A 21,959-nucleotide genomic window follows, 5' to 3' on the forward strand; every position below is an offset into this window, starting at 1 on the left:
CCCATGCATTTTTCCATAGGACCTTTAGTCGAAGGTACAGCCCGAACGGCTGAACAGAATTACTTGAAATTTGGCAGAGAGGTAGTCCTCAGGTCAGGGAAGTGCCTTTTGCAGGTCTGGTGTAAATCTGTTCAGTATTTCCTGAGAAAATAGCATTTAAAAGCATATAAATATCTATACGCGCGCACCGTGCGCGCACTGTGCGCGCACCCTGCCATGCGCGAGCGCAATTCTGATTGGTTGTTAGATGTCGGTAAACATTCGAATCGGTCGAAACCAGGAAGTGTCGGCCTCCATTTTGTCTCTCGCAGTCTGAGGGGGTGAAAAACAAAGGTGGAGAACGTCAAAAGGGGGCAGGGTGGACAGTTCCTGACCCCCTAGTCTTGGTCAGGGGGTCACAGAAGGACCACCAAGGGAGAAAAAAACAATTTTTTTTTTCAAACAAATCGCGGGGTGCGCGCTCCGTGCGCGCTCCGTGCGCGCACGTTACGCACTGCGTACCGTGGGTGCTCGGTGCTCAAAGTGCACCGAGTGCGCACAGCGCGCGCACGGTGCGCGAAGTGCCCCGTGCGCGCACCGTGCGCGCACGGTGAAAAACCTGAAAAAACAAACATTTAATAAATACATAACTTAGCATTTAAAAAACAGTACAAATTCACTGAAAAAACCATAGGTTTCACACACGTTATAGTTACGAATTAGCATTTAAAAAACCTTGCAAATTCACTTAAAAAACCATAGGTTTCACACATGTTATAGTTAGCTGGACATTTCACTCGTAAAAAACCAATGAAATTCCCCCGTTATAGTTAGTGCAGGCAACTATAACTCATGCGACCGCAATCCTCTGCTGATGACGTCAGATATTACATCACTGATGACATATGTGTCTTTCTGAAAAATAAATATTTGTAATATATGTATAGCTAAAGATTAATGGAAGAAGACATGGGTAAATAAGTGTCTAAATACAGTGATGTAATATCTGACGTCATCAGCAGAGGATTGCGGTCGCGTGAGTTATAGTTGCCTGCACTAACTATAACGAGGGAATTTCATTGGTTTTTTACGAGTGAAATGATCATACTTTTATTAAGAAAAATAAAAATATTATGAATTCATTCAACATATATCTTTAAAAAAGTTACTAAATAGTAAACAAAAATAAAAGTACAAATGTTAGCGGGGGTAGGAGTTTTAAAATTGTTGTTGACATTTTTTTATTTATACCTTAAATTAATATTTTAAGTTAAATAAGAATTGAATACATGTTTATTTGATGAGTTAATGTGCTGTAACATTTTATTTGATTTATTCTCGGTTAATAAATATTTTAAACTAATTTATATTGATGTTATACATTAAAATAGTTTTCATAATTGTCCCAATACTGTCCCATAGGCAGATCTCCGCCACTGTGGCAGGTATCTCTGCCTATGCTTGCAAATTTACTAGAAGTAACTTTACACTTACAAATTCTGTTGTAGGAAGCGCCACTCCATGATTTGAGGAGGTGGAGACTTTACACATTGGTGTAAATCTACACTCACAAATGGTGAATAACAAAAAAGTGGTGAATTACACCTAGATGTAGTTGTAAAAATACCTGTGAGTAAATATGCATGGCTATATTCACCTTTGTGATTAGGCCACTTACAATGAGTTATTTAGTTGTGCTCCAATGTGCCAATCTAGGGTCTCCAAGTGAGACAGAAATGAAATAGGGCAGAAGTGGGGAGGAAAAAGGAGCTGGTGGAGACATGTATTGACACTGGACAACACAGGTGTGCAGTGGCACCACGTGGACACTAGACCCAGTTAGGGTGTGGTACAAGGGGGTCTCCCCTTACCTACCAGGACACCCTGAAAGACCCCAGTCCAAACATAACAAAGAGTAATGAAAAAAAGTGTGGGCTAAGGACAAAGACTGAAAGTAAAAAGACCCCTGGTTTTGTGCCCACCTGTTGGGCTCTGGGTCCTAGAGAGGGCACAGAAAGAGAGGTGTGACTCAGGGAGGAAGCACAATGTCAGTCTCCAGGCAGCGATGAATGGGGTTATCAGCAGGACCTGCAACGGATCTTGCTCGAAGCTAAGAGCTCAAGAATGTATCAGGATAGCCCTGGCCCAGATTCAGACAATGGGAAGCTGTCAAGGCTCCGGATATGGACTCAGGCAGGGATTATGATGTTTGTAAACAAGGTCACTGGTGCAGGAAATGGCACCAAGGAGCAGCGTGTTTATCGTCCGGGGGAATTCGGTTTGGCAGGAGGCCAGACTTTCACCATTGTCCTTGTCCTCGTATTATTTGGTCACTCCACCTCCTACACCTGATGTCCCTGGGGTCTGCTCGTGTTTGTCGGCCATGGAAGGTTTCTGGATAAAAGGAGGGCTTTTTGGATTTACAATTACTTATTTTTTAAAACTACTAGGAATAATCAAGCAGTGCAAAAGAAGCATTTGGATTAACTGACTGGTACAAAAATAACATTTACACTGACACCATGGTGAAAAACCTATCAGACTAGTGCAAAAATGTTTAGGGGCATAGTCATGAAATTATCACGCAGCGCAGCAGGTCACCTTGCTGCGCTGAATGATCAGGAAAGGGCAGGAATGCGCCGTACTTAACAATACAGCACATTCCTGTCATTTGCCTGCGCTGGTGCGCAATGTGCCTCCTAGTGCCAACGCAGGCACCCGTGCACCATGGTGCAAGTGTGCCTGCCTTGAAAGCAGGATTGTTTTTGTGCATAAAGGGGCACATTCCTGTACAAAATCAATGCAGTGGTAAATCTGGGAATGCACTGAAATCCATGGATGGATACATGGGATTACCCACGCTCAATCCATAGAACGCCACCCTGAGGCAGAGTAACGCAAGGCACCGATTTGTGCTGCATTGCATTTCTCCAGATTTTTCAAGCCATGAAGGGCCACGCAAGGTGGCCTTGCGTGGCTTGGTAAATCTGACTTCTGTTTTGTGTCGCCGTTGTGTGCCATGAGAGCGACTCCTCAACTGGGGAGCTGTAGCATCTTGACGCATTCCCAGGTTTACCACTGATGGTAAATTTGAGAATGCGCCAAAATCCATGGGTGGATGTGTGGGAACACCCACACTCCACCCATGGAACACCTCCCTGGGGCACAGTAACACAATGCAGCGATTTATGCTGCGCTGCGCTGTGTTACTCTGGATTTATCAAGAAACGCAAGGTGGCCTTGCGTGGTTTGACAAATGAAACGTAAGCGTTGCGTCGCTCTTGCGCCCCATTGCATGGAACAAGGGCAACACAACTCCTACATAATATGCCCCTTTGTGTTTTTGTTCTGGCGATTCAGTGCAAATGACATTGCCAAAGAGTACTGCATCACTGGGTGTTACCTAATGTGTTCCCTTATCTGTCATTATAAGCATACCTGTTGCTGTCATTTTTCTAAATGAGGTGTGCCTAAAATGCTAGATGATCAGAGAGAGGGAGAAGCAGAAGTGATGGTCTTGTGAAAGGATGGAGATAAGCAATAGTGTGAAGCAGAACTTGTCTTTGCAGGATGCCTGTTGCATGATGTAATGACACTGTACGAGTGGTTGAACATGTGGATTCAGGAAGGACTGGGGTGTATAAGTAAAACTGTCTGGAAAAATTGAGGTTGTTGCCTCTGCTCTCTTTGTGTTTTTTTAATCTTCCGTCGTTCGGGGGAAGGAGAGTAGTTTTCTTTTTAGGATCTTGTGTCCAACATAGATTTAGGCGGTGGCAGATCAATGCCAAATTTACAGGATAACCACTTATTATTTTCTTATGTGTATTTTATTGGGGATATTTATAGCAACTGCACCTTTCCCTGGAAGGCACTAGGAGGCGCACATAGCAACATGATACAATACTCACATGAGAGGTGAGAACGAGATGCAGGTATGTTTACAGTGTGAAGACAATTCTGTCAAAAAGAACAATCCCTTTGGACTCTACAACCAAATGAATTAAGTGAGCACTCCAAGTTCGATAAACAAAGCTTTGGGTAAGAAAAGCACCCAAGCAACACCTGGTCTGAGTAGTAAAAAAAGAGAGAATATCATTCCAGGGTTACCAAAAATATATGTTTATGAACTTGGAGTGCTCACTTAATTCATTTGGTTGTTGAACCCTTTTAAAAGCTTGATATATTCTCCCTGTTGTTTGTGTATGAAATATTTTTATTATGTGTATTGAAGATACATATGTTTTTTAATCTTTTTGTATATCTATTGAATCTATAAGGATCCTAATAATAAAAAACATATAGAATTTATATTATGTTTTTGGTCTCTATTTGGTGCGGACGAGTGGGTTGTTGAAGGATGGTTGTAAATTGTTCCTGTATGTTTTAAAGAAAGAGTCCAAAGGGATTGTTCTTTTTGACAAAAGTTTCTATTTTTGGTGTCCTGTCCCTTTGCTTGAGTAGGACCCCTCTCTCTAATTTCTGGACAGTTTGAAGACAAGCCAGTACAAGTGACCCAGAGGGAAGAAAAGGGATGGGGATGTCGTCTCATATCTTAGTACGATTGTGAAGGGGTGGGTTTTGAGATACTTCCTGTATTGCACGAATAAGTGAGATGGTCTGAGGTGCACAAAGAGGTCATTCTAGAGACTTGGACCAAATACCAAAAACAGTCTGTTGGCACCTCAGACCTTTCTTAGGCTTTTGGTTTCTACTCTGGTTAGGAATATGCTCCTTGTTGTGTGAGTGCCACATGATGCATTCATTTTAAAAGCCAGGTAGCAATGTTTTCTCAGGTGAAGTAGATCACGCAACAAGTTTTGAAGTGGATTCTGTCAAGGGGACCTAGAGAATTCACATTCTTCAAGGTAGGAGAAATGTTCTCAGACTCTCTTTGGTGATTAGTTGAGCCACTCGATAAAAACTTGATTGGTCTCAGCACGCAGAGCTTCGTTACCTCTGTCAATCTGTGACAAGTTGAGGGTTTGGACTGTTGATCAGAAGTCCATAGATGGAAGGAAGGTCTTAATTCTTTGCAGTAACAGAAGCCGTTGGAATAACCGCTGATGTGGTTTTTGTGATTTACTCAATGGAGATCAAGTTCTGATCTGCCACACATGCCCAACAGGGTTCTATCTGTCTCATTCCTGTTGCGACCATGTTGTAATACAATGTTGTTATGCTTATGTTGATGCACAGAAGCTCTGCCATGATTTTGAGCACTCTGCCTTTTAACTTATAAAATACAAACTCTATTATTACTCTTCTTGTGCAGGTGGTGACACAACAGTGGGGAACTCTTCTGTCAGTAAGTACTTTTCCTGCTCTTTCACATAGACGCTTTTCCTATTTTTGATATTTCTAGCAAACTGTTTGCCTGAGGTAGAATTTGCTAAGTCCAGAGTAATGCTGTGGACTGGATTACAGGGTTATGCTTGTAAGTTTACTTTCTGGTGGTCAGGAGAATGAATGGTCACTTGTGTCATCTGTACCCCGAAACAACTTAAGACAAAACAAACAAAGTGATGAATGGAATGCTTGGATTAATCTCAGCCACTGGCAATTACTCGGATTACCAGGCCAGGTCTTCCTTGAACTGGAATACAAGCAACCCAAGATGTAATACAGAAAAAGTTCAAACATATGAAAGCCTGCACAATTTTCCCAACGTTTATGTGGTTTCATTTACATGCTAAGAACTCAATGTGGTAAACAGCCGCATTGCAACCAAGTGGCCATTTACAATTCACACTTGGCAATGTACTGAGAGGCAGAGAGAAGTTGCTGAAAACAGTCTAAAAGAAGCACTGGCAACGCCAACAGGAATCACATTGGCTACCAGCCTTTTGGATTTGTCATTGCTTCTTTTGTTATGGCTTTTGCAAAACATTGTAGTTGGGAAAGCTGCTGAGCCCTCGCAATTTCCCAGAAAGTGGCTAAAATCTAAAATATTTTTTGATCTCAAAAAGCACACATTGGCATAGTAGTTCCCTTAACTGAAGAGAACTACTTTGGGTGTGGATGTGCTCCTTGTAAAGCGACTGAAAGTTGTTACTCAGTGAAGTTAGCCAATGAAGTGAAGTGGGCTGACCCATTGGTCCATTATGTATGCTGTAGAGGGTGGAAGAAAAACGACCTAAGAAGAGACTAATCGATGAAGAAGGCAGACTGGATGCCCTTATAAGTAAATGGATATTATTTTATAAAATCAAAAGGTCTTGGCTAATGGCAGACCTCAAAAGTTGTTACCATATTTAACAGATACAAAGAGAATTCAATCTACCAAAAGGCACAATCATTAAATTATTAACTTTTCCCTAAAACAGTGCTTAGTAATTCATCAACAATATCTGCATAACATGAATGTTTGCTACAAAATAAAAAAGACGATGTGCTGGGCCTGAGCAAAAAAATGGGCAAAGTGTTTGGATCTCTAGTCTAATACTAGAGATATTTATCATATACTTAAATGATATATATTCCGTGAATAAACGTGTGGATTATAGACTACATGAATATATAACCATCTTTGATTTTTACATTACACCAGACAAGATATTAAGGTGGAATCGGGGAAAAATAAAAAAACATGAATGCCTCATATGTGGAGCTTATGGTGCCTAAGGTGTCCATATGTTATATATTCGTCCCACCTTAACTAAATAAATTTTGTCTTATCTTTCAAAAACAAAATAATATGTTGGAATTAACTTTATCAAAGGATCCCCAAACAATTTTCTTTATGCATGGGCAGAGCAACCGGACAATAAAGGCAGGAAATGTGTGAGGTATACCCCATAGAATTACACATGGCACTATGCATCGAAAGACCAGCACTATTTATTATATATCTATATAGTAGCCATGGACAGGCCTTCTCAAACTACGTTAAACTCAGGTTTGCCTTATCAATCCTGCATGTCAGAGAAAAGCTGAAATCAATCAAACCAAAGGATGTCAATCCACAATAAGGAGCTCCCCAGCTCCCACTGCTCACCCTGGATTATTATGATATTCTAGCTCCAGTTCTGACTACTTTGGTGCGAAGAATTCTTGATTGTGAGTTTAGGAGCGCAATTACACTTTTGTAGGGCGAAGTATTTTTTTTTAAAGTCTATATTTTTGTGTCTACGTTTCTGCAGTATTCATGTTTTTAATTTGTATCTTCATATGCTTCCACTTTCCAATCATCTCTCCAATATCCTGGATGTACACCTAGGTTTGCAAAATATAAATCTCGCACATACATACATGCATACATACATAAGCTAAATAAAATGGCTTGTTGGAAAGGAAGCCCTAAAATAAATTTAATTTTATGTCATCATAAATACCTGAATCTGATTAAGGACTGGTAATAAGCTGAGCTATGATTTTTCAGTCTATATTCAAAAGAGAAAAATGACAGTTACTTGGACAACACAAAGGGTCTCCCTCATTACCGTCTTAGTGAACATAATTCCGTTTACATTTTATAGCCACATTATTGTTTACAGAAGAAAGTAGCAAGTGTATCATATTTTCATTTATTAGCATATTTTAATGTAATAATTCTGGTACATTTCTAGTATTTAAAGACTGGGATGCAGCCAAAGTGTTTGCAGTGGGGAAAACCAATCATACAGGTCCAGTGGGTCTACAGAAAGGGGTGGAATGTTCTGTAATCTAGAATTATAGATAAAACAATTAGGTGCCTGGACAATTCTACTAAACGTTTCCTTAATGCTCTCACTGTGGCATGCAGGCACATTTAGGTCAACCACCTGGATAGTTGTTCAACAGAACTTAGTAGCAGTACAGCGCTCAGACAGAGCATAATGTACAGTATTTGGAGCAAACAACATAGATATAGAAATCCCAAGTAAGCTGATCAAAAGTGGTCTAGTTGTCCAATGGAAAATCCAGTCAGTGAAACATCAGGTATGAAAGTTCTTTTAGGGGCCCATTCACAGGGTAAAATTTGGATTAAGCGTAAATTCGGTCATACACATTTGTTTACACGCTGAATGACCATACTCACAGCTGCCAGGAATTCACAAAGGGAAACCCCTCTATGCATGAGTGTGGAGTTATTTGCACACACAAATCCCATTTACGTGGTGGGAAAGTGGATGTTCCAAAGGCATGGTCAGCCTTGGACGTTTGTGCACGCCCACAAATGTGGCTGTTTGTTGCCATTCGCAAACTTCTAACCTTCCCCTTTCCACCATGACAATTATCAGCTCTTGTGGGATGTAGAGGAAGGCACAATTATTTTCTTTGCAAAGGAAAAAATGCATTTGCACAGGGGATCAGATTTAGCTATTGAGAACTGCACATATTAGGAACAGGATCCCACTAGGTATGTCACATGACCTTTCAAGATATACACATGGAAACATACTCCAGGTGCAGCTTTTCATAGGCATATTCATAGGGATGTTTGTGACTTCCAGAAAGTAGTAAATCGGCAAGTTCTGATTTAATACTTTCATTGAGATTAAGACCCATTGTCTCTAATGTAGATTTTATTCCCTCATATATCCTTTAGTCTTTCCTGCACAAAAGTGGACATTCTCACTTAGACTTCGTAAATCTGAAATAATTCTTTGTGTGTTTCAAACCCATTTTGAATGGATTCAAGAATACTTATTTATAATGTCATTATGCGTTTTTGGGAACACAGTGATGAAAAATGTCATAAAATGAACTTAACATCTTTGAAATTAAATAATTATTTGAAGAAACATTGAGTGAGTTATAGGTAAGCATATAAAGTAGCAATGGAGCACAAAATATGACTCAGTTTGATCATCCAGTGCTTCTTTTACTTAAGGCTGGGCAAATTAGTCTTGACAAAATGCGAGATGTGCAGTTTTTGATATTATGTCCCAAATTAAATTAAATGCAACGCCCCACCACCCCCACGGTCACCGCCACCATCACCCCCCACCCCTCTGGTTTCCGCAAAATGTTTTCCACAGAAAATGGTGATCGTGTTCAAAAATGTAATGTCTACTGATAAAAAGAATTTGATTCATCTAAAAGATTGACATAAATAATGACAAAAATCATTAAATAGTGAAAATAAGATTCAAACTCCACCCCCCTGGTCCGCATTGTGGGAAAGCCATGGTTTTGCAGAGCTCCGATATTCACTCTATGACCTTAGGGTTGGGATCTTTTGCTAAACGGATTGATTTACTATATTGTTTTTTTATTATTATTATTTTTTTATTTAACATATGCTCAGTATATTGATTAACTCTGTTGTTTAGAATGGTGAAATTAGTGAGTTACACACTGTGCAGCACAGGTTAAAAAATCAAGCACTTCAAATATGGTCTGTTTATTTCCAATTTTTTTTCTAATAGCCTGTTGGACCAGGTGGTTTGATGGGAATCGACCAAACATTAACGGCGAAAGTGAGCTTTTGAGTGAACTAAGAGCGAAGTTTCCCGGATTAATCTGCTCTAATCCAATTGGAATTACAGCTGAGAATACCAAAGGTCTGTCTGCAGAAGTGGTGAAAAACAACATTCAGTAAGTGGTTCCTGGCATAAAACTAACAGGGAATTTAACTAGGTTAGGAGCACAATCCTACTTACCTGCAACTCAAATGGGGGTAGCCAGTTGGTGTAGGTTTTATCCATTGCTTGTCATTTGGTCTACCATGCCCTTAGCTTGCTACTCGAGCTATCTGGCATTGGCAGCAACATAAAGTAGGCAGCGCGTCAAGAGCTCAGACTAATTTTAAGTAGTCGTCACACCTTGTTCTGCCATTAGTTCCTCAGTATTCAATAAGGCATTGTTGAGGGGTAAATATGGGACACTACTGTAATATTTGGAGGCAAAGGATGTGGAATCTCACTTCTGCCACCATGGCATTCTCATGATTCTGTGTAAATGGCTATTATCCTAACCGTTGACTCCATGACTCAATTGAGGGGTGCAGACAGATCGAATGAGGTATAACCACCAAACTCAGGCACGGAAAAGATTTCTTCGCCAAGTGGATTACAGAAGGTCTTGAAAAAGCTCTGTGGAATAAATAGTATCCACATAGCCACTTCTGGAGTACATGCTGGTGCCAACTTCAATACAGACCTGTTAACGATAACTTGGGACACAGGTTGGAGAAAGTTCCATTTTTCTTTTCAGCACCACCCTGTTGCACATGAGTATTTAAGGCTGCAGGAGATAATTATTTTATAGGATCTGAGTAACCTTTTATTGTTTTGTGATTCATGGGCACTCAGCCTGTAGCAGTCCACAGTGCAGTCTAATAGATATTTGTATCCATGTATGATCCAGCACTTCTGAAAAAGGGTTAATAATTGTTATATATTACATACAGATAAATGTTTTATAATGACATACATACATTTACTGGCTCTTAACTGTAATGTGTACACTAAGGAAAACTGTAAGAAAATATGCTGGATGACAGGTTCGCAAGAGGTCATGGAGATATGGAGTTAGGGCATGAACTCAGGAAGGCTACGCATACACTGGAATGTTGTACTAACTAATATAATTCAGCATGGTATGTGTGACTTTGAAAAGAAGCCATTAATATAAACACAGGTTTTAGAATCCTTACATTTACTGATCTGAGGTCAGAGCCATGAACCTGCTCTGATGTTACAGCACTGAAACAAGGGACCCTAATTTCTCTGCTTTCTGTGGTGACAATCAGCCTTCACCTAGCGTGCCGTAGAATGCTTGGGAATGAGGTTGGTGCTCCCACCACCCTCCATATTCCCTGTCAGCGGCCGCTCTCTACAGACCCCAGCTCCCAGTTAAAAGTAGACTGTGCTGACGAGAACTCTCATAGAAGTTGTGACAAACATATACAGGCTTCCCACTCTATACATGGGAGAGTGAAAGGTTGGTAATTCCGAGAGTGGGGGTTAATTACAGGGCATTTTCTATAGCTACAATTGCCAAAAAATTGGTTGAATAAGTTAATATCATTACAAACAATGCAAAGTACTTCAAATAAAATATACAAAAGAACAATGGTCAATCCTACAAAAAAGCAAAATCTAGAAAAGAAATTATTCACAAACCCAGCTGGATGGCAATGGTACCAATCATTCATTTTCTGTTTCAGTAACAACATGACTCACTGCAAATATCTGTAATCATGAAATTATATTGTAGCAGCTCATTGCTTTTTGTCATGCCTAAATGATTCCATACAGGCTTAAAAACACATCTAAGAGCAGTATGTAACCCTAGACATACCCTATTTACAAAGGTAAATTTGCATGCGTAGATTTAATCACGTATAAATCTACTCTTACAATTTGTATTAACTTTACTACACTTGGCTAATGACCATTTCTGAGAGAAAATTGTAGATTTACATGTCCAGGAATGGAGTCAAATTTAAGAGTACAGAGCTCCTACTAGTATCTTTTCGCACCGTAGGCAGAGGTTACCTATGGTAAACTGCAAAACGAAGTTTTAAAAGTTTATTAAAAATTAAAATAATCAGTCCTGACCCTGTGCCTCATGGGAAAAGTCCAGCCCAAACTGGGAAGACCTGGCTTGGCAGTTCGGGCTGGACTGTTCCCATGAGGCACAGGGTCAGGACTGGGTCTGAACTGAGGTGGCGAAGAGAGCTAAAGAACGATGATGGATTCAACCCAGATCTGTGATTGGCGGCGAGTGTCTGAAAAGTTTCAGCGCCCCGTCCATCATCTCCTTTTGTTTGCTTTGTACACCCTAAGTTGGCAGGGTATTCCCAGACGTGGGTCCCTTGCTCACTTTGCCACTGGATTCAATCTAGCCTGGCTGATGAGGGGTGTTACCCCGAAACCGGTCCCAGGATGCTTGTTTCCGGTTCAGGGAAGACCTGGCTTGGCAGTTCGGGCTGGACTGTTGCCAAGAGGCACAGGGTCAGGACTGATTTGCATATAGCTGGGTCTGAACTGAGGTGGCGAAGTGAGCTAAAGAACGATGATGGATTCAACCCAGATCTGTGACTGGGGGTGAGTGTCTGAAAAGTTTCAGCGCTCCGTCCATCATCTCCTTTTGTTTACTTATAGTCTGTACTACTCATGTCCAAAAGTAGCTGTAACTTGCACCCTCACCATGCACTGCTAATTACCTCCAATATTACACTACTCAAGACATGTTCAATGACATCATTGATGAAATCACAGCAGCATCTGAAATGACATCATTGATAATGCGTGTCGAGGGCCCAAGTTATAGTTACTTTAGGGCACAAGTTATAGTTACTTGAGATAGCTATAACTGAAGAATTTCAGTGGTTTTGTAAGTTTAAAACGGTATGTTTTAACTGACATTTTCACCAAACTATAACATCCCTCTAACCTTTGTTTTTTCAGCAAATTTCTAAGTAATGCAAAGTAACTATTGCAAAATAAGATAATATTACCATACCTAACTATAACACCACTTTAACTTTTGATGTTTTCAGTGAATATATGCGAGCACACACTCGCACACACACGCACACGACACACAGGTATATATATTTTACTGACTAGCACATATCCATCTACATATAAGTTGGCAAGATTTCAAGACAGCAATTAGTATTGGCTGAGTAAGCTTTCTCAAAATAGTGCAACTTGAGGTTCACTCAATGGGGGACAGCCTATAGAGTTAGGTGGCTCCTACTGAATTCTTTATTTTTATTTTTTGGGGGAGTTTTATATAGGGCGAACTAGACCCAAGAAATCGGGTATCAGAGCGCTTTACATGATCACCAGTTTCGTTACGAAGAGACACATTCATTGTTGTTAGGCACGGGGAGATTACATTATTTGCCCAGAATCACAGTATGTTTTAGCATCATTGCCGAAACTCGACCCCCGTTCCCCAGCTTCAAGGTCGACCGCTCTAGCCGTAAGGCTACATCCTCTCCCTTTAATTGCCAGTAAATGAAACTGCATCTACCATACTGCATTGTGGATAACTGATTCAAAATGCAAAAGAGTGAATTTCATCATTGTTACCTGTTAAATGTTATTGAGGGCTCCTTCTTGGGGGAAGTCAGTTGGTTATTGAAGCGGGCAAGATGCACTATACCTCCTTTGGTATTTTACTGCAGCAATCTATAAGCAGTGTGTAAGCACCCTCAAAAGGAATTAATGCTCTTCTCTAGAGAATGGCAAAAACATTAAACATTTGTCAGTAGATTTGCAGTACTGACTGAGCAAGGTATTGACTGCTAATACAAATGAAAGGTGAGTAAACTAAATTGTGAGTGAATTGAAGTGCATCAATCACAATGCACTGAAACTGGACTGATGCCACATGATGACATCTATTTTTTTGTGAAAAGGACCAAAAGACTCCTTGGGTTGAAAAAATGACTACAAATTAGCTTGCATATTATGTAGTGTTATTTGTGTTTATTGAAAATAACAGCTGCTGAAATTTCACTCTCTAGCAATACATATCTGTAGTTGGAGGTCTGCAGTGAGACTTTTCACAGCTAGAGGTATAGAAAGAGATGTATATAAAAATAAGCTGTATACCAAATATTGGTAAACAGATGTGGAAAAGAGAAATCCTTTGTCACTATTGTTATATTATCAATGATATCATTGGTGAAGTGCTGTGCAATTTCACCAGTTATGTAATCTGTGATTTCATCTGTAACAATTTTTGTGAGGTCAATATCAGTGCATTTGTTATTTATATCATTTATGTTTGCGCAGATCAACTCAATGTTTAGAATTTAGTGTGCGTTGTTAGATTCTGGATCTCAACCATAAACATCCCATTGCAAAGAGACACAAACCTAAATGAAAGGATAACGTTCAAGGTAGAAAGCATCAGAAAAGTAACACAAATATCAGGTATAAATATATATGTATAGAATGCAATAGTCAGATTTTAATATGTAATGATGTTAAAAACCTCAAAGTTTGCAGCTACAAAATGATTTCATGCAAAATGTTTCTCAATTATTTGAACTTATGTAGGAGTAAAATGAGACTAATAGAAGCTGGAAGCACAGCCATCATACATCAGAAGCATTGCATTTTGAAAGAGCTCTATCTGACATAGTCAATTGAAGAGAGCTGTTATGAAGTTTCTCTTGGCAAAAGCACCAGTAAAGGTAAATGAGGGGTTATGGTAGAGCATAGGAAGAAATATAGAGAATGTATTGATTGTGCTTCTGGTGCTGCTTGTACCAACCACAGGAAAGTGTGCTTGCTACCATTGCTACACAATGAAAGACTAAACACAGTAAAAAAACCTCTCTGTGGCTTGTTATGTACATCTCATTATAATTACCTAAAATTGTAAGTATATTTTTGTCCTTTTTTAAAGGTAATATCTGTACGGTTTAAAGTGCTCTTCCTTTCCCTCTGATTACATTTCTATGTTATGTTTTACTCCTATTTATATGAACTCTAAAGGTACTGAGTTTGAATCTACCTCACTATAAAAGGGAGAACAATGTCTCCATTTGATTTACACACTGTTGTATGTATTGATCTTAAGAGCAGTGTGACAGAGGATGTACGGGAACAGAACAGAAGAACATATGCACGGCATGTATTTTACACATTCATAAATAGATGTATTGGGTGGCACAACCTGCATTCTTTCAGGTTTCTAACAAATTATTCTACTGGGAGATTAAACAGTCCCTCTAGATTTGTAAAATTGCCTAATAATTTCATGTGACACCACAGTGGGAGGTTACTATATCGCATGTGATAAATCGCATGACAAAAATATTACATTCACTGCACCAGGTACCACACATTGCCGAGGAATTAACAATAGGAAATATATTCTGACCTTCATGATCTAATGGTAGACGACACAATGGGTTTGGTAGGTTGATTTTGTTTACCTCTTTTCAGTGACATGCAATTGCTGTCAATGTCCACCAACCATTGATCTATGTCCCAAGCCTAACTTTTGTGTTTTTATTGTCTTCGCTTTCAGGTTAAATGCTTCAGTTGGACTCATCTGCCTAAACAAAGATCAAACCGTTAGTCAATGCAATGATTACAGAGTCAAATTCCTCTGTTCAGGAGAATTTTGTACAGGTGAGAGACCGGGACAATGTGCCTTTAATAAAATCCTCAATTGCCAACTGAAGATCAGGTCACTAGTTAGATGAGAATTGTGAAAATGTAAAATACTTGATCGTGCTAGTTCTTGAACAGTCCCTTGAGATTCACACCATGTCAGGACTTAAGTATTGTCAAGAAATATGCAAATATCTTTCCATTGAAAAATATTGTAAGCAGATATAACTAATTGGTATTCAATGTGGAAATGTGGAATATCTAACGGGATTTGCTCACAATATGTTCCACTTTTCAGTTCAGTTTAGGTAACACACAGTTTGTTTTCTGAGTTCTCGGAAAGCAAACTTTTGAAATTGCATTTTGAAGAGGATTTTATCCGTTCTTAACGATTGTTGCTTTTTGAAATGAGGTGACTTTCAGTGTTCTGATTAACTTAGTGTGTCTATTGTTTTTATTATAAAATATATAAACAAATATAAATATTCAACTTGAATTTGAACATGAATTTACTTCATTGTCAAAGGAGGGAAGATATCCCTTTTAGAACCTATTTAGGGAGGATTTTTCATGGTAATGCATTCAAAGGATTTCGGGAAAATTGGTGTTTTTGTACTCTCTTGAATAGGATGGAAAACTAGATGAAAAGTAATGTGAGAAAATATAATAATGACAGACATCAAGAAAATGGCAAACAGAGAGTTGGTCTACTTAGTAATTCAAACTTCAACAGTACATTTTTCATATAGTAAACTTTACTATGCAACTTATCATCTACCTGAATTAATTTGTGTAGACTCACTAGGGTTAAATATGTTGAGGCTTATATTCATGATCTTTGGGAGGGAGAGGTTGTTTTCACTTGAGAATGTGACTAAAGGGATCCATTTGGTAATTGGTTCTATAAGGTAGATTAACTGAATAAAAAGGGTTGTAGTGCTTGTTCAACTGATGTGTTTCAGCCAATGTACAATAAGTCCACACTAACAAGTCAAATACATATTAACCTCCTTATTAGGAGTGCCTTCACTGAAATGTGTGACAAGTCTGGGGAGTTTGTAAGAACAGTAGTGACAGCGACTCGCTGCCCTGTCACATTAGAGTTTGATGTTACCAGTGTGATATTTGAAAAACATTTGCATCAAGCTGCCTTTTAAAAGGTTGACGTTTATTTTGATGGTTGGGTGCAGTGCACCCGTAGAGGATCTGCAACTATATTGAGTATGTGGCCCAATACAAATTCAACACCTTTGGACTCCAGACAATGCTTATATTGTCTCCATGTTGCTGCAAGATTTATGAAAATAACTAGTCCCATTCAACGAGTAATACAAAATTATTTGGCCTAGTATAGTCAGTCTCCACTGCAGATATTCTCCTTGGCTTTAAGTAATATGTTTAATTTTTTTTAAGTTTCAGAAGATATCACCAGTTTAATTTTAGGAGTCACATTCTCTCTAGCTAACTTCAATCAACTTGTGGACCAATTAACCGTGTTTCTGCTACCCATCAAAAGCAGCTGCCACTCCATGTCCTTACTAGATTATATACTGGTTAAAATGTTGTTAGCCGAAGAAGGCTCCACATGTTTTATGTTATGTTAAGTAATTTATAGAGCAGCTGGTAATTTCAGACCAAAGTGTCCCCGCACTAAGAATTAATCTCAGGTGCAAACTCAAGCAGATGTCCAAGACGCAGTTGTAATGGCTTGGTGTCTTGGACGTCTGCTTGAGTTTGCACCCAAGATGAATTCTTAGCACGGGGACACATTGCTCTGAAGTAACCAGGCACGTTTATAAATTACTTAACATAACATAACACATGTGGGGCCTTCTTTGGGTAACAAGAATGTTACTGGGACATAATCTAGTAAGGACACGGAGTGGTAGCTGCCCCTTGTGGTTAGTAGAAACATGATTAATTGGTCTACAGTTGATTGAAGTTAGCTAGAGAGATTGTGACCCTAAAATACACAGGTGATGTCTTCTGAAACGTTAAAAAAATTAAACATATTGCTTAAAGCCAGGAGAATATCTGCTGTGGAGACTGGCTATACCTGGCAAAACATATTTTGTTTTACTCGTTGAATGGGACCAGAGTTATTTTCATGAATCTTGCAGTAATATGAAGACAATACAAGCATTAGCTGGAGTTGAAAGGGGTTGAATTTGTATTGGGCAACATACTCAATGTAGTTACAGGTTCTCTACCGATGGACTGCACCCAACCTTCAAAATTAGTGTCAACCTTGTAAAGGCAGCTTGATGCAGGCATTTTACAAATTTCACAACAGTAACATCAAACTACAATGTGACGGGGCAGAGAGTCACTGTCACTACTGTTCTCACAAACTCCCTAGACATGGCCCACATTTCAGTGAAGGCACTCCTAATAAAGAAGTTGTTAGTGTGGACTTGTTTATTGCTCTTGCACAAAGCACTACTATGAGAATTCAAGTTACATTTTTGCAAAAAATAAAAGACGAGGAACTGTCTTAGTCATTATGGAACTGATCACTCTGTCTTCTGTTTCCTTTCTAGAGTGCCAGACAAAGTGGCTAAATGCGTATACAACAAGAGATAACAGGGGAGAATATGAACTTTTGTGCCTTCTTCGGAAGAAATTTCTAACCGACATGTGCAAGGAACCTATTGCCATCCAGGTGGAAACAGTCTCTGGACAGTCAGTCACCAGTACAGGGGACGTGATCAAACTGTAAGAAACCTTCCATCATCACATAGCAGATGTAGAGGAAATAGGCTTAAGGCCAGGAGTATAACTCCCACTAGGCAAACAATAGTCACATTTCAGGCAGTGATCAAAATGAAGACATACACTCATTGCACTGAAACTCTAGGCAATAATAATGAAAATAACCAGTTTTTTCATGTTCAATGTCAATATATTCTGGCCAATCACATCATCAGTGCTTGATCATATTTCGGAAGAAAATTGTTGCACCAAGGCCATCCCTTGATAAGAACAATCCCCTCTGCTCAAAAGCAGCATTAATAATCCTGCTGCTTCTCAAAAAGCCAATGGCAAACAAAACCACTCCTCATTCCTTTTTTCAGAACTCTAGAAGTATAACAGATTATCCATATATAAACTATAAATTATTCACCAACCCTCCCAGCCACGTTTCATATATATATAAAACACACACTCACACACATATACAAAACAAGTCAGTGACTCTGACACACTTATATTATGTTTCAGTCTGGAGTTTGATCAGATTTAACATATAATGTGTACAGTGACACAATATACATATGTACGCTTTACACAGGAAGAATGGTGCAGTCCCTTCCATTCTCGAATTAAATAATAACAATTTAGTGTGAGATCCTTCGGTCACAATGCTAGCTGTACCCGACAAAATTCTTCGGCACTCATTTTGCACGTGTGCTTGAGTGTGCACCCATACCACTACAGCCTGTTCAGAGATCCTTGCGTTGACTGTCCAGAGCAGCTGCCCTCATTTTAAATGGCAGGCACTGGATGTACAGCTCAAAACATTTTACCAAGAGCATTACAGTGGGAGACGCTCCATTTAGGATTCCATGCCACAGCAAATGTCCAAAAGCAAAAAACGGGACGTTTTTCCAGGTAGATCCCGAACCTCACAGTAGTGTCTTGGAATATTGGAGGTTATCATGGAAATGGGTAGCTATGACTGGGAATGCTTCAGTGGTGCAGCATCTTCTAGATTAACAGTTAACCACACCATTGAGGCCATGCAATGTCCTAAAAGATGACCTCTGGGGGATCTAGACAGCTGGACAAACATCAGCTAAAACTGTAAAGTGATAGAAGTTCCCCCTAAATCTAAAGATGTACAACCACTTTCGTTAACCTTTTATTCAGGTCAAGGAGCTCATTTGCTGAACATGTATAAAAAGAGTGATGCACTATAAACATGATCCCTAGATGTGCTGACCCTTCTTGACTCTGCCTCATGCTCGCCAGGTGTGGGGTACTGTTGGAGCACCAATTCCTGCTCCCATAACCTGCCCAGGGCATGGGGCATTCTCAGGCAACTGCCAGAGCACACAGTTCCCTGAGTCACATTAGGAACTGGTGGGTGTGTTAGTGGATGGAACCGCTGCAGCTGCCGAGGCTCTTACGCAGAGCAGACAGTAAATACACCTATCAAAGCCCAGAGTTCCATTTCATATTGGATCAATTTATTTATTGGGCTTTTGTAAAGAATTCTGCCAAAGCCACTTCCGAGAGGTCAAAGTGGAGAGGAGTGCGACAAAGTAACAGAAGTGGGTTGGAAGCGCAGGGAAAAAGAAAGTTTGTAAAAGTGGATACACGTGACCCAACCAATAGGATGATAGATTGCTTTTCAACTTTCTGGTTAACAGAAAAAAAGTTTTGCTTTAGCTGCCTTATGTAAAGGAATAGTTCCAGAAAGAAAATGTCAGTGACAGGGAGCTGCTAAATGTTCATATACATATTTTGTGTGCGTCTGGATATAGACAGTAAATAGATCACAGATGTACTGATATTGGAGTGTGCACATATGTGTATTTGCAGGTTCGATGCAGACAATGGCTTTGCTTGCCTTAATGAAGATCAGAATGGGAAGTCCTGTCAAGATTATAAGGTTCGCTTGACGTGTCCTCTGGATTACTGCACAGGTAAAACACATCTACTGCTCCTATAGCTCTTGTATTGCTTTCACACACACCTACTTCTTATATTAAACCAAGGGATTTAAATGTTTCCTCTCCCTTGATACCAAAACCTGGAGGCTTCTATTGAGGAACCTAGCTGTCGCTGCCCAAAGGAAGCTTCTAGAGATTAGATTGTGCAGTGGAACAAAAAATAAGTGATACGCCCAAAATTATGCAGTGTGTCACCTGGGAACACTTGACCTTAAGTTTCAACCACTAAATTTAAACCCAGTGCATGGCCAATACACCACAACAATTCAAAACTATTTGATGTTTGGCAAGAGCCAATTTATTATTATTGTTAGTCCAATGCAAGATCCAACATAGTGTCCTTATTAATGCCAACATGTTTCACAAGTATTTCAGGCTTCATCATTGCAAAACCCTCCATTCTTACTCACTTTTTGCTCTTTCCCGGTCAACCAAAGTATATTCTATAGAATTGGTGCTTTTTAAGCTCTCATTTCTTCTCTGTATAAAAATTGGCTTTATCTCTTTCAAAAATTAACACATATTAAAATATTGGGATTCTAAAAGACTGTATGGAGCTCCTATTTCTGGTTTTGGCTTTTTCTTTTTAGATTTTGCTACAGACGCTTTAGGAGTCTGGCAAGACCTTCCGTCAGCACAATAGATAACAAAAAATGGTTTTGGTTCAACCTCTTCAGTTACTTTTAGGGGTGCCCCCTTCAAGAATTCGCTTATTGACCGCCATATTATGTATGAGCCTGCAGCAGTTTGCCGATACGCCTATTTAGTGCAGATGTAGCTGAAACTATTGATGAGATAAAAGTAGTCCTTTTATTTATGTATTATATGTTTGGTATTTGGAGCAGCTCCCTCGCATGATGCTGCTCTGCAGCTCCCTCTCTCTATTTATTTGCTTATTCCTGCCGTAGCATCCCTCTAATGATGCTGCGGCCAGGCTTTCCTGTCCATGCAGAACTCTTGGCTGTTCATTTCTGGTGGCTGGAGGCATTTGTACCAACAGGGTTGGATTAGAAGAGGCATCTTCCTGCACCCTTAGGAGATCGCTGCTTACCATCGATAGCAGTGACACCAAGGAAGATGAAGGGACACAAGAACAACAATCAATACGTGCAATGGGAGTCTTTGTTCTTGCTTATCTTTCATAATCGTCCCCCCTCTGCCAGACTTCCCAAGTCAGCTACCTGATCCAGAGCGCACTTCTACTGATAATCTGTATCCCCAGCACCACCTTCTGAGAACCGATGACCAACCAATATGGGGTATGAGAGAACCAGTTATTTGTATGGGGCCAGAGAGTGAAAGACAAAAAACATAATCTAGTAAAAAACTACAATATCCAGAAAACCATCATGTTGAATTACCAATGCATTTAACACTGTTGTACAATCACTATAAATCACCCCTTCCCCCATTTTTCAAGTCCTTCCTCTTTCGTGGTGCTAGAGATTCAGTTTAGCTGGTGCAAAAACAAACATGACAAGGAAAGTACAGATGAGAAAAAAAGGATAACCAAGATCCAGTCTCCATCCGCTAAAGAGTGATCAGTTGGTCCGGTGAACTGTTGTCTGAGAAACGACAAAGAACAAAATACGTGATACCAAAGAAAAGGGAGGGAAAAATAAACACAAAGAAGTATGCCACATAATGTTTTTTCAGAAGTGGGACAGTACTTGCTTTTAATTAAGATTAGGACTTTCCAACATTAACACTGTCAGTCAGTCAGTCAAGAAACTTTGTTTCGGTTCACAAGGTAACCATAAAGTACATTGAAAATACATTATTAAAATAAAACTTAGGACAAGCCATACACAGAAATGAAAGCCTCCAAGAGGAAAAACCCATTGGGACAGTATATTGAGGCTATATCAAACCACTTTTAGAACTGCCTACTCTCCAGCATTTGTAAGATCAAATAAAGTGCAAATGCAAGTGAAAACGATTACATGATTCATAATAACGATTACTAAAATACAAGCAAGAATGCATATGTAAAATACGTAGCACTACTGCAATTTAAAGAGCATAGTTTCCACATTTAAAAAAAAGCAAATATTTATAAAATAGGATGGGCAGTCAAGCTGTTGCAAATAGACCAAAGCAGCCCCGGATCTTCTAATGCCCCTGGTCCTGATTATTGGTATTAAAATCCTTTTAGTAAAAAAAGTAATACAATTGGTAAAAAAAGATAAGTGCAAAAGACTCTGGGGCGAAGTTTTGTCACAGGGGCATAACAATATTTTAGAAGGGTGAAACTGCCGAAGGGAAAAGCTCAAGTGGCATCTCACAACACCGA

General features: G+C 39.5%; 1 protein-coding gene across 4 annotated transcripts in view; it reads left to right on the top strand.

Moving 5' to 3' along the window:
• LOC146868100 (mucin-5B-like) overlaps nucleotides 1–21,959 on the top strand; it is a 153,382-nt gene that overhangs the window by 77,411 nt on the left and 54,012 nt on the right. For all 4 annotated transcript variants that reach the window (XM_085608932.1, XM_085608931.1, XM_085608930.1 and 1 more), the window contains exons 4-8: nucleotides 5,252–5,284; nucleotides 9,330–9,498; nucleotides 14,905–15,008; nucleotides 17,531–17,705; nucleotides 19,536–19,639. In XM_085608932.1, the coding sequence (XP_085465058.1) occupies nucleotides 5,252–5,284; nucleotides 9,330–9,498; nucleotides 14,905–15,008; nucleotides 17,531–17,705; nucleotides 19,536–19,639 (585 nt within the window). The remainder of the gene's footprint in view (nucleotides 1–5,251; nucleotides 5,285–9,329; nucleotides 9,499–14,904; nucleotides 15,009–17,530; nucleotides 17,706–19,535; nucleotides 19,640–21,959) is intronic.

The sequence above is a fragment of the Triturus cristatus genome, chromosome 1_2 (assembly GCF_964204655.1).
Source record: "Triturus cristatus chromosome 1_2, aTriCri1.1, whole genome shotgun sequence".
NCBI classification, from domain to species: domain Eukaryota; kingdom Metazoa; phylum Chordata; class Amphibia; order Caudata; family Salamandridae; genus Triturus; species Triturus cristatus.